The 11419-nt window shown below is 52.4% G+C and overlaps 1 protein-coding gene across 4 annotated transcripts in view; it reads left to right on the top strand.

The window, feature by feature from the left end:
* KIAA1755 (KIAA1755 ortholog) overlaps positions 1 to 11419 on the top strand; it is a 166799-nt gene that overhangs the window by 132001 nt on the left and 23379 nt on the right. For all 4 annotated transcript variants that reach the window (XM_069952015.1, XM_069952013.1, XM_069952016.1 and 1 more), the window contains exons 10-12: positions 9094 to 9232; positions 10882 to 11004; positions 11142 to 11333. In XM_069952015.1, the coding sequence (XP_069808116.1) occupies positions 9094 to 9232; positions 10882 to 11004; positions 11142 to 11333 (454 nt within the window). The remainder of the gene's footprint in view (positions 1 to 9093; positions 9233 to 10881; positions 11005 to 11141; positions 11334 to 11419) is intronic.

The following is an 11419-nucleotide window of genomic DNA, read 5'->3' as shown; positions in this document are numbered from 1 at the left end:
CACTAGTCAGACACTGCAGGCCACTAGTCAGACACCGCAGGCCACTAGTCAGACACTGCAGGACACTAGTCAGACACAGCAGGACACTAGTCAGACACTGCAGGCCACTAGTCAGACGTCCGGATCGGGTGTGGGGGTCCCACATGTCTCTACAAGTCAGTATACGGCTAAAGACCGAGGGGACGTCTCCTGGACGTGATTGTAGTCAGGTCAGCTAGATGGAATTCCGCCATTGTGGATCCATTGCTTTCCGTCTATAAAGACGCCATATTGAAGGCTCACAAATACATCAGGCCTGTGTATAAGGACAGGGCGGTATGTCTCCTATGACATCAGACCTGTGTATAATAACAGGGCGGTATGTCTCCTATGACATCAGACCTGTGTATAATAACAGGGCGGTATATCTCCTATGACATCAGGCCTGTGTATAATAACAGGGCGGTATATCTCCTATGACATCAGGCCTGTGTATAAGGACAGGGCCGTATATCTCCTATGACATCAGGCCTGTGTATAAGGACAGGGCGGTATGTCTCCTATGACATCAGGCCTGTGTATAAGGACAGTCCTTACCTAGTCCCCAAAGGCCGGGACTATATACAGTGTATATAGATGAAGCTGTAAGAGGCGGTATATACTGTGTGTGTGTGTGTGTATATGTATATGTGTATATATATATATATATATATATAGGAAGCTGTAGGAGGCGGTATATACTGTGTGTGTATATATGAAGCTGTAGATATGTATATATATATAGAGAGAGAAAGCTGTACATATATATAGATATAGATATATAGGAAGCTATATACTCTTGCCTTTTTCTCCTGTATCCCCGGTCTGTAGTTCTCCTCTCCCTGTGTCACCACATGGCGGCGCTGCGGCACAGCTGTGATCAGCCGAGCTTCTTCTCACCAGGGAGAGAGAGGTGTTAAATACTGCTCATTACATGTCCTCAGAACACTCCGCTCCTGTCAGCCCTGGCGGCCCGGAGGAGCTCACACCTGACGTCCTCAGCGCTGGGTCAGCAGTCAGAAACAGAGGAGAATTAGGGATTAACCCTATAAGAGCAGGTTACTGTATACACATTGGTCTAGATTACAGCATCTGATGGATTTGTTCAGTGTAACCAACAGATGTGAACCACTGAGCCAGTCCTGAGGCCTTTGTATAAGCCATCCCGGGTCTTCACTGTCGGGGGCAACAAGACGCTGCCTCAGGAGGGGGTTCAGGTATAGACGCTGCCTTAGGAGGGGGTTCAGGTATAGACGCTGCCTCAGGAGGGGGTTCAGGTATAGACGCTGCCTCAGGAGAGGGGGTTCAGGTATAGACGCTGCCTCAGGAGGGGGTTCAGGTATAGACGCTGCCTTAGGAGGGGGTTCAGGTATAGACGCTGCCTCAGGAGGGGGTTCAGCTATAGACGCTGCCTCAGGAGGGTTCAGGTATAAACGCTGCCTCAGGAGGGGGTTCAGGTATAGACGCTGCCTCAGGAGGGGGTTCAGGTATAGACGCTGCCTCAGGAGGGGGTTCAGCTATAGACGCTGCCTCAGGAGGGTTCAGGTATAGACGCTGCTTTAGGAGGGGGTTCAGGTATAGACACTGCCTCAGGAGGGGGTTCAGGTATAAACGCTGCCTCAGGAGGGGGTTCAGGTATAGACGCTGCCTTAGGAGGGGGTTCAGGTATAGACGCTGCCTCAGGAGGGGGTTCAGGTATAGACGCTGCCTCAGGAGAGGGGGTTCAGGTATAGACGCTGCCTCAGGAGAGGGGGTTCAGGTATAGACGCTGCCTCAGGAGGGGGTTCAGATATAGACGCTGCCTCAGGAGGGGGTTCAGGTATAGACGCTGCCTCAGGAGGGGGTTCAGGTATAGACGCTGCCTCAGGAGGGGGTTCAGGTATAGACGCTGCCTCAGGAGGGGGTTTAGGTATAGACGCTGCCTCAGGAGGGGGTTCAGGTATAGACGCTGCTTTAGGAGGGAGTTCAGGTATAGACGCTGCCTCAGGAGGGGGTTCAGGTATAGACGCTTCCTCAGGAGGGGGTTCAGGTATAGACGCTGCCTCAGGAGGGGGTTCAGGTATAGACGCTGCCTCAGGAGGGGGTTCAGGTATAAACGCTGCCTCAGGAGGGGGTTCAGGTATAGACGCTGCCTCAGGAGGGGGTTCAGATATAAACGCTGCCTCAGGAGGGGGTTCAGGTATAGACGCTGCCTCAGGAGGGGGTTCAGCTATAGACGCTGCCTCAGGAGGGTTCAGGTATAAACGCTGCCTCAGGAGGGGGTTCAGGTATAGACGCTGCCTCAGGAGGGGGTTCAGGTATAGACGCTGCCTCAGGAGGGGGTTCAGCTATAGACGCTGCCTCAGGAGGGGGTTCAGCTATAGACGCTGCCTCAGGAGGGTTCAGGTATAGACGCTGCTTTAGGAGGGGGTTCAGGTATAGACTGCCTCAGGAGGGGGTTCAGGTATAAACGCTGCCTCAGGAGGGGGTTCAGGTATAGACGCTGCCTCAGGAGGGGGTTCAGGTATAGACGCTGCCTCAGGAGGGGGTTCAGGTATAGACGCTGCCTCAGGAGGGGGTTCAGGTATAGACGCTGCCTCAGGAGGGGGTTAAGGTATAGACGCTGCCTCAGGAGGGGTTCAGGTATAGACGCTGCCTCAGGAGGGGGTTATGGTATAGACGCTGCCTCAGGAGGGGGTTCAGGTATAGACGCTGCCTCAGGAGGGGGTTCAGGTATAGACGCTGCCTCAGGAGGGGGTTCAGCTATAGACGCTGCCTCAGGAGGGTTCAGGTATAGACGCTGCTTTAGGAGGGGGTTCAGGTATAGACACTGCCTCAGGAGGGGGTTCAGGTATAAACGCTGCCTCAGGAGGGGGTTCAGGTATAGACGCTGCCTTAGGAGGGGGTTCAGGTATAGATGCTGCCTCAGCAGGGGGTTCAGGTATAGACTCTGCCTCAGGAGAGGGGGTTCAGTTATAGACGCTGCCTCAGGAGAGGGGGTTCAGGTATAGACGCTGCCTCAGGAGGGGGTTCAGGTATAGACGCTGCCTCAGGAGGGGGTTCAGGTATAGACGCTGCCTCAGGAGGGGGTTCAGGTATAGACGCTGCCTCAGGAGGGGGTTCAGGTATAGACGCTGCCTCAGGAGGGGGTTCAGGTATAGACGCTGCCTCAGGAGGGGGTTCAGGTATAGACGCGTCCTCAGGAGCGGGTTCAGGTATAGACGCTGCCTCAGGAGGGGGTTTAGGTATAGACCCTGCCTCAGGAGGGGGTTCAGGTATAGACGCTGCTTTAGGAGGGAGTTCAGATATAGACGCTGCCTCAGGAGGGGGTTCAGGAATAGACGCTGCCTCAGGAGGGGGTTCAGGAATAGACGCTGCCTCAGGAGGGGGTTCAGGTATAGACGCTTCCTCAGGAGGGGGTTCAGGTATAGACGCTGCCTCAGGAGGGGGTTCAGGTATAGACGCTGCCTCAGGAGGGGGTTCAGGTATAGACGCTGCCTCAGGAGGGGGTTCAGGTATAGACGCTGCCTCAGGAGGGGGTTCAGGTATAAACGCTGCCTCAGGAGGGGGTGCAGGTATAGACGCTGCCTCAGGAGGGGGTTCAGCTATAGACGCTGCCTCAGGAGGGTTCAGGTATAAACGCTGCCTCAGGAGGGGGTTCAGGTATAGACGCTGCCTCAGGAGGGGGTTCAGGTATAGACGCTGCCTCAGGAGGGGGTTCAGGTATAGACGCTGCCTCAGGAGGGGGTTCAGCTATAGACGCTGCCTCAGGAGGGTTCAGGTATAGACGCTGCTTTAGGAGGGGGTTCAGGTATAGACGCTGCCTCAGGAGGGGATTCAGGTATAGACGCTGCCTCAGGAGGGGGTTCAGGTATAAACGCTGCCTCAGGAGGGGATTCAGGTATAGACGCTGCCTCAGTAGGGGGTTCAGGTATAGACGCTGCCTCAGGAGGGGGTTCAGGTGTAGACGCTGCCTCAGGAGGGGGTTCAGGTATAGACGCTGCCTTAGGAGGGGGTTCAGGTATAGACGCTGCCTCAGGAGGGGGTTCAGGTATAGACGCTGCCTCAGGAGGGGGTTCAGGTATAGACGCTGCCTCAGGAGGGGGTTCAGGTATAGACGCTGCCTCAGGAGGGGGTTCAGGTATAGACGCTGCCTCAGGAGGGGGTTAAGGTATAGACGCTGCCTCAGGAGGGGGTTAAGGTATAGACGCTGCCTCAGGAGGGGGTTATGGTATAGACGCTGCCTCAGGAGGGGGTTAAGGTGTAGACGCTGCATCAGGAGGGGGTTCAGGTAGAGACGCTGCCTCAGGAGGGGGTTCAGGTAGAGACGCTGCCTCAGGAGGGGGCTCAGGAATAGACGCTGCCTCAGAAGGGGGTTCAGGTATAGATGCTGCCTCAGGAGGGGGTTCAGGAATAGACGCTGCCTCAGGAGGGGGTTCAGGTATAGACGCTGCCTCAGGAGGGGGCTCAGGTAGAGACGCTGCCTCAGGAGGGGGTTCAGGTAGAGACGCTGCCTCAGGAGGGTTCACGTATAGGTGGTGGCTGACAATGGGGCTAACAAGACTGTGGTTTTATGCACTTAGGTTGGGAAGGAGAATATTATCTTTATGAAAAGGCCGGACAGGACAGGCTCATAGTCACATACAGGCCGAGGTCAGACACGGGAGAGTCATGTAGTACAAGGCAACAGACAGCAATATAGAAAGCAAGCAGGGGTCACACACTGTAATAGAACACATGCCGGACAACTGCTGGAACCTTATAGCTCAGGCAGGGGGCAGCTGTCTGACAGATTTGGGTGGATGCGCTGGCCCTTTAAGATGCAGAGTGGAAGAACACATGCACATTAGGCCTGGAGCAGGGAGTAATACAGGGAGGGAGTCGCTTATCCCCCCCCCCCAAAATCAAGTCGATAGATATTATTGAACCATCAATGTCCATATAGTACCAGAAAGTGAGGTGCTGTGCATTCCATTCCAAATCCTATAGGATTCCTGCTCCACTCCGTGCTCATCTGTACGAGCTGCGCGTCTCCTGTAAAAACGTGGAGAAAATTGAAAGTTTATGAAACCTTTTCCATAAATTGGGCTGCAGTGATGAGTGTCTCTATCTTCCTGCTGTGGATATACTGGGGATATACTTCCGCCTCCTTATTGTGTGGATATCCTGCCGCCTCCTTATTGTGCGGATATCCTGCCGCCTCCTTATTGTGCGGATATCCCGCCGCCTCCTTATTGTGCGGATATCCCGCCGCCTCCTTATTGTGCGGATATACTGCCGCCTCCTTATTGTGTGGATATCCTGCCGCCTCCTTATTGTGGGGATATACTTCCGCCTCCTTATTGTGTGGATATCCTGCCGCCTCCTTATTGTGCGGATATCCTGCCGCCTCCTTATTGTGCGGATATACTGCCGCCTCCTTATTGTGCGGATATCCCGCCGCCTCCTTATTGTGCGGATATCCTGCCGCCTCCTTATTGTGCGGATATCCCGCCGCCTCCTTATTGTGCGGATATCCCGCCGCCTCCTTATTGTGCGGATATACTGCCGCCTCCTTATTGTGCGGATATACCGCCGCCTCCTTATTGTGCGGATATACTGCCGCCTCCTTATTGTGCGGATATCCTGCCGCCTCCTTATTGTGCGGACATCCTGCCGCCTCCTTATTGTGCGGATATACTGCCGCCTCCTTATTGTGCGGATATACTGCCGCCTCCTTATTGTGCGGATATACTGCCGCCTCCTTATTGTGCGGATATACTGCCGCCTCCTTATTTTGCGGATATCCTGCCTCCTCCTTATTTTGCGGATATCCTGCCGCCTCCTTATTGTGCGGATATACTGCCGCCTCCTTATTGTGCGGATATCCTGCCGCCTCCTTATTTTGCGGATATACTGCCGCCTCCTTATTGTGCGGATATACTGCCGCCTCCTTATTGTGCGGATATACTGCCGCCTCCTTATTGTCCTTATTGTGCGGATTGTGCGATGCCTTAAATACCACAAAACCCTCCAATCCGATATAAACGTCTCCATTGCGCGGTTTATAGCGGTTTACAAGCCCGGCAGACGCACGATATTCATGAGCCGTTCAAATGGAGAATCCATAAAATTCTATATTATCTACTTTAAAGGGATAATAAACCAGAGCGGAGTCCTTGCATCTGAAGAAAGGACAATTAGGTGAATCCACCGCCGTCTCCGCATCACATTAAAGGTCAGTATATCGTTTTATGGAGAGAATGGGGGAGTAAGAAGAGCTGCCGATAAATACCGGGCCTCTCTGGGGACTTCATAAACTAATGTGGCGGTGTTGGAGCATGGGGGTGTGGCGGTATGGCAGCATGGGGGTGTGGCGGTATGGCAGCATGGGGGGCAGCATAGAGGTAGGTTAGGTGTAAGCTTTTACACTCTCTTCATGACTGTGGACTCCTTTGATGCCTCCTTGTGTCGTCATATTATGTGTTGCTGTAATATGGCACACATTGGACCTAATAAAAGGCTGGAGGCATACGGGATGCGGTATAGTCACATAGACTTCTATGGGTGCCAAAGTATGCAGTAATATGCCAAATGCACAAGCTCTAATGGGTAAAGGGAACTATAAGCAGATTACACAAATCTAACCTGCTGCTATATCCCTATTGTGCAGAAAAGACCAAGGAGGAATCTATGTCTCTTATGGTATGTCTCCTACCTTCATCCTCGGCAACGTTCCTGTGCAGTTAATCATTTACTCCACGGCCGGCCGGATCGGTGCTATGGAGGTAGGGCAGGGGTCCTAACAGTGTCTGTGGAACTTGAAGCAAACTACTGGGGCAAAGTCTGTGCCTGAACCCCCTCCTGAGGCAGCGTCTATATCTGAACCCCCTCCTGAGGCAGCGTCTATACCTGAACCCCCTCCTGAGGCAGCGTCTATACCTGAACCCCCTCCTGAGGCAGCGTCTATAGCTGAACCCCCTCCTGAGGCAGCGTCTATAGCTGAACCCCCTCCTGAGGCAGCGTCTATAGCTGAACCCCCTCCTGAGGCAGCGTCTATACCTGAACCCCCTCCTGAGGCAGCGTCTATACCTGAACCCCCTCCTGAGGCAGCATCTATACCTGAACCCCCTCCTGAGGCAGCGTCTATACCTGATCCCCCTCCTGAGGCAGCGTCTATAGCTGAACCCCCTCCTGAGGCAGCGTCTATACCTGAACCCCCTCCTGAGGCAGCGTCTATACCTGAACCCCCTCCTGAGGCAGCGTCTATATCTGAACCCCCTCCTGAGGCAGCGTCTATACCTGAACCCCCTCCTGAGGCAGCGTCTATACCTGAACCCCCTCCTGAGGCAGCGTCTATACCTGAACTCCCTCCTGAGGCAGCGTCTATACCTGAACCCCCTCCTGAGGCAGCGTCTATACCTGAACCCCCTCCTGAGGCAGCGTCTATACCTGAACCCCTCCTGAGGCAGCGTCTATAGCTGAACCCCCTCCTGAGGCAGCGTCTATACCTGAACCCCCTCCTGAGGCAGCGTCTATACCTGAACCCCCTCCTGAGGCAGCATCTATAGCTGAACCCCCTCCTGAGGCAGCGTCTATACCTGAACCCCTCCTGAGGCAGTGTCTATACCTGAACCCCTCCTGAGGCAGCGTCTATACCTGAACCCCCTCCTGAGGCAGCGTCTATACCTGAACCCCCTCCTGAGGCAGCGTCTATACCTGAACCCCCTCCTGAGGCAGCGTCTATACCTGAACCCCCTCCTGAGGCAGCGTCTATACCTGAACCCCTCCTGAGGCAGCGTCTATACCTGAACCCCCTCCTGAGGCAGCGTCTATACCTGAACCCCCTCCTGAGGCAGCGTCTATACCTGAACCCCCTCCTGAGGCAGCGTCTATACCTGAACCCCCTCCTGAGGCAGCGTCTATACCTGAACCCCCTCCTGAGGCAGCGTCTATAGCTGAACCCCCTCCTGAGGCAGCGTCTACACCTGAACCCCCTCTCCTGAGGCAGTGTCTATACCTGAACCCCTCCTGAGGCAGCGTCTATACCTGAACCCCCTCCTGAGGCAGCGTCTATACCTGAACCCCCTCCTGAGGCAGCGTCTATACCTGAACCCCCTCCTGAGGCAGCGTCTATACCTGAACCCCCTCCTGAGGCAGCGTCTATATCTGAACCCCCTCCTGAGGCAGCGTCTATACCTGAACCCCCTCCTGAGGCAGCATCTATAGCTGAACCCCTGCGCTCCTAACGTCTTCTGTGCAATAAGAACACATCAGCAGGTTAGATTTGTCTTTAAAGAGAAGTAGCGATACTCAGCTGTCCTGATCCCACACTGCCACAGCCGTTCCAACGTCTTCCTGTCACCATTGCTCATGGCTCATCCACAGGAGCTGCCCGTTCAGCCAATCACTGAAGGAAGTGGCGGACAGCCTCGGCCAGTGATTGGTGACTTGGGAGGTCATGTGGGGACGACATATCATAGAAACCAGGGAGCAGTGTTGAGCAGCAAAGACCAGAAGACAACAGACAACAGTGGTGGGGATTGGGGAAGGTGAGTATCACTACACTTTTTTGCGTTATCCGGCGCTATACGATCTGTCATCCCTGTTGCACTATGCTGGCAGTATATAAATGTTATTTTATTAGTATAGGGTTTTTCATCAACAATAAGATGATGGGTGAGGGGTCGGAAGGTCTTTCTGTTTTGTATAGTATCTTTAGGTATATTTGCACACACGCACTTTGGCTTCTCTTATTAGATTCTGTTTGATGATAGACAAGTGGTTTATAACGGGTGTTGTGTGGATCCCCAATATGGCCCCCATAATAGTCTATGGGACACGTTGTACATGAGGAGGTTTGATTCTCACAGACTTGTATGGAATTCATGAGATAAATAACAGAATATGGTAATGGTACCCCCCCCCCCTCCCCCGAGCATTGCTTCTAGGAGAGAATCCATCGCTCTGCAGAGCCACCATATGGTAGCATGCACACACTCCCCCTAAAGGAATGGCACGTGCCAAGGCCGTTGCATCACTATGCAGGATAGTCAGACACATTTAGTGGACGTAAAAGGGTCAGCGGTGAACATGTCATGGGTTTCTCTCTTGTAGGAGTGCAGTGGAGTCAGCCGTGCAGATGTACAATCACTTAGAGGAACGCGTGCATGCGCTGGTGACCAAGTCCAACCGCAGACTGGAGCTGCTGGAGTCAATGCTGAAGATCCAGGAGCTGGAGAAACAGTTTAACCAGGTAAGTAAGGGCTGCCATGGATGATGGAACCACCTGACGGCCATCAGCCAATAGAGAATACCCTGGGGCTGTGCTCACACCGCTCCTGGTTTACTGCAGTACTATAACAGCAATGCAGCAGTGTCTCTGTCACGTGTAACCACAGCCTCCAGGTGGCCGTACACATTAGATTAGAGACTATCTTGGGGAAAAGTAAAAACATAACAGGAATGTTGTAAAGCGGCCATTTCATTCATATTTAAAGTTGGTTTCCAGGCAAAATCTATTGCTGGCCTATCCACAGGAAAGCTCATCAATCCCACAGCATCTGAGCTGCAGTAACCAGGACTGGCCACTACTCCAGAGAATGGAGCCAGCTGCTTCCTGCACCATGCACCATGTGCCAATCTGTGTAACCTATCAGCGATTGATGACCTCTTGGTGATGAGCGATTGATGACCTCTTGGTGATCAGCTATTGATGACTTCTTGGGGATGAGCGATTGATGACCTCTTGGTGATCAGTGATTGATGACCTTTTGGTGATCAGCGATTGATGACCTCTTGGTGATCAGCGATTGATGACCTCTTGGTGATCAGCGATTGATGACTTCTCGGTGATCAGATATTGATGACCTCTTGGTGATTAGCGATTGATGACCTCTTGGTGATCAGCCATTGATGACCTCTTAGTGATCAGCAATTGATGACCTTTCGGCGATCTGTGATTGATGACCTTTCGGTGATCTGTGATTGATGACCTTTCAGTGATCTGTGATTGATGACCTTTCAGTGATCAGCGATTGATGACCTTTCGGTGATCTGTGATTTATGACCTTTCGGTGATCTGTGATTGATAACCCCTCGGTGATCTGTGATTGATGACCCCTCGGTGACCAGCGATTGATGACCTCTCGGTGACCAGCGATTGATGACCTCTTGGTGATCAGCGATTGATGACCTCTTGGTGATCAGCGATTGATGACCTCTTAGTGATCAGCGATTGATGACTTCTTGGTGATCAGCGATTGATGACCTTTCGGTGATCAGCGATTGATGACCTTTCGGTGATCAGTGATTGATGACCTCTCGGTGATCTGTGATTGATGACCCCTCGGTGATCTGTGATTGATGACCCCTCGGTGACCAGCGATTGATGACCTCTCGGTGACCAGCGATTGATGACCTCTTGGTGATCAGTCATTGATGACCTCTTGGTGATCAGTCATTGATGACCTCTTGGTGATCAGTCATTGTTGACCTCTTGGTGATCAGTCATTGATGACCTCTTGGTGATCAGTCATTGATGACCTCTTGGTGATCAGTCATTGATGACCTTTTGGTGATCAGTCATTGATGACCTCTCGGTGATCAGTCATTGATGACCTCTCGGTGATCAGTCATTGATGACCTCTCGGTGATCAGTCATTGATGACCTCTCGGTGATCAGTCATTGATGACCTCTCGGTGATCAGTCATTAATGACCTCTTGGTGATCAGTCATTGATGACCTCTCCTGTTCTGTATGAACCCCGGGGTTGGGTCTAGTAAGGAAGTGAAGCTCCATTGTAGTGAAAGAAGAGGAGTGTGAATACCAGACTAACCCAAGGACACGTGTGGTCCTGTTTATGGAAGAAAGCAGTCATGTTTTCTCCATATTTACCCCAACAGCTCAGCTTGTGGATGGATGAAGATGGAGAGAACCAGTTACGTGAGATGGACACTATGGAGTGGGCATTAGAAACCTTGGAGAAGTATCACAAGAAGTTCAAGGAGTTCTTTCTGCAGGCCACAGTGAGTATTCCACATCCGTATGAGCGATTTATATCCAGCAGCTTCATCTCCTAACCACCAGACCTGTATGATCAGTGGGTCGTGGCTTGGATGGTCTTTTGGGTCTATTCAGCCATTTTTCTTGTTATTCTTCATAGGTGCATTATAACCACGGGCTAGTCCTTCTGGATGATGCAAATAAGTTCAGTGGCTCCAAGTTTCCAGAGATGGAATCCTTCAAGGTTACACGAGGAGCCTTCCAGACCAAACTGAGCAGCTTCTACATCAATGTCGAGAGGCAGAAGGAAGAACTGGAAAAGCTTCTGAATCTGTACAGGTTTTGTGACAAGGTATAAGAGATCATCTTAGCACAGCGGTCCTCTGGAGAGAGATGAGTGCAACTCTGTCCGAACCTGAGCGGGCAGCATTTGATTAC

Source organism: Dendropsophus ebraccatus, chromosome 14, assembly GCF_027789765.1.
Source record: "Dendropsophus ebraccatus isolate aDenEbr1 chromosome 14, aDenEbr1.pat, whole genome shotgun sequence".
NCBI lineage: Eukaryota > Metazoa > Chordata > Amphibia > Anura > Hylidae > Dendropsophus > Dendropsophus ebraccatus.
The sequence above is the reverse complement of the archived record's forward strand: the minus strand, read 5'-3'. Positions and strand labels throughout refer to the sequence as shown.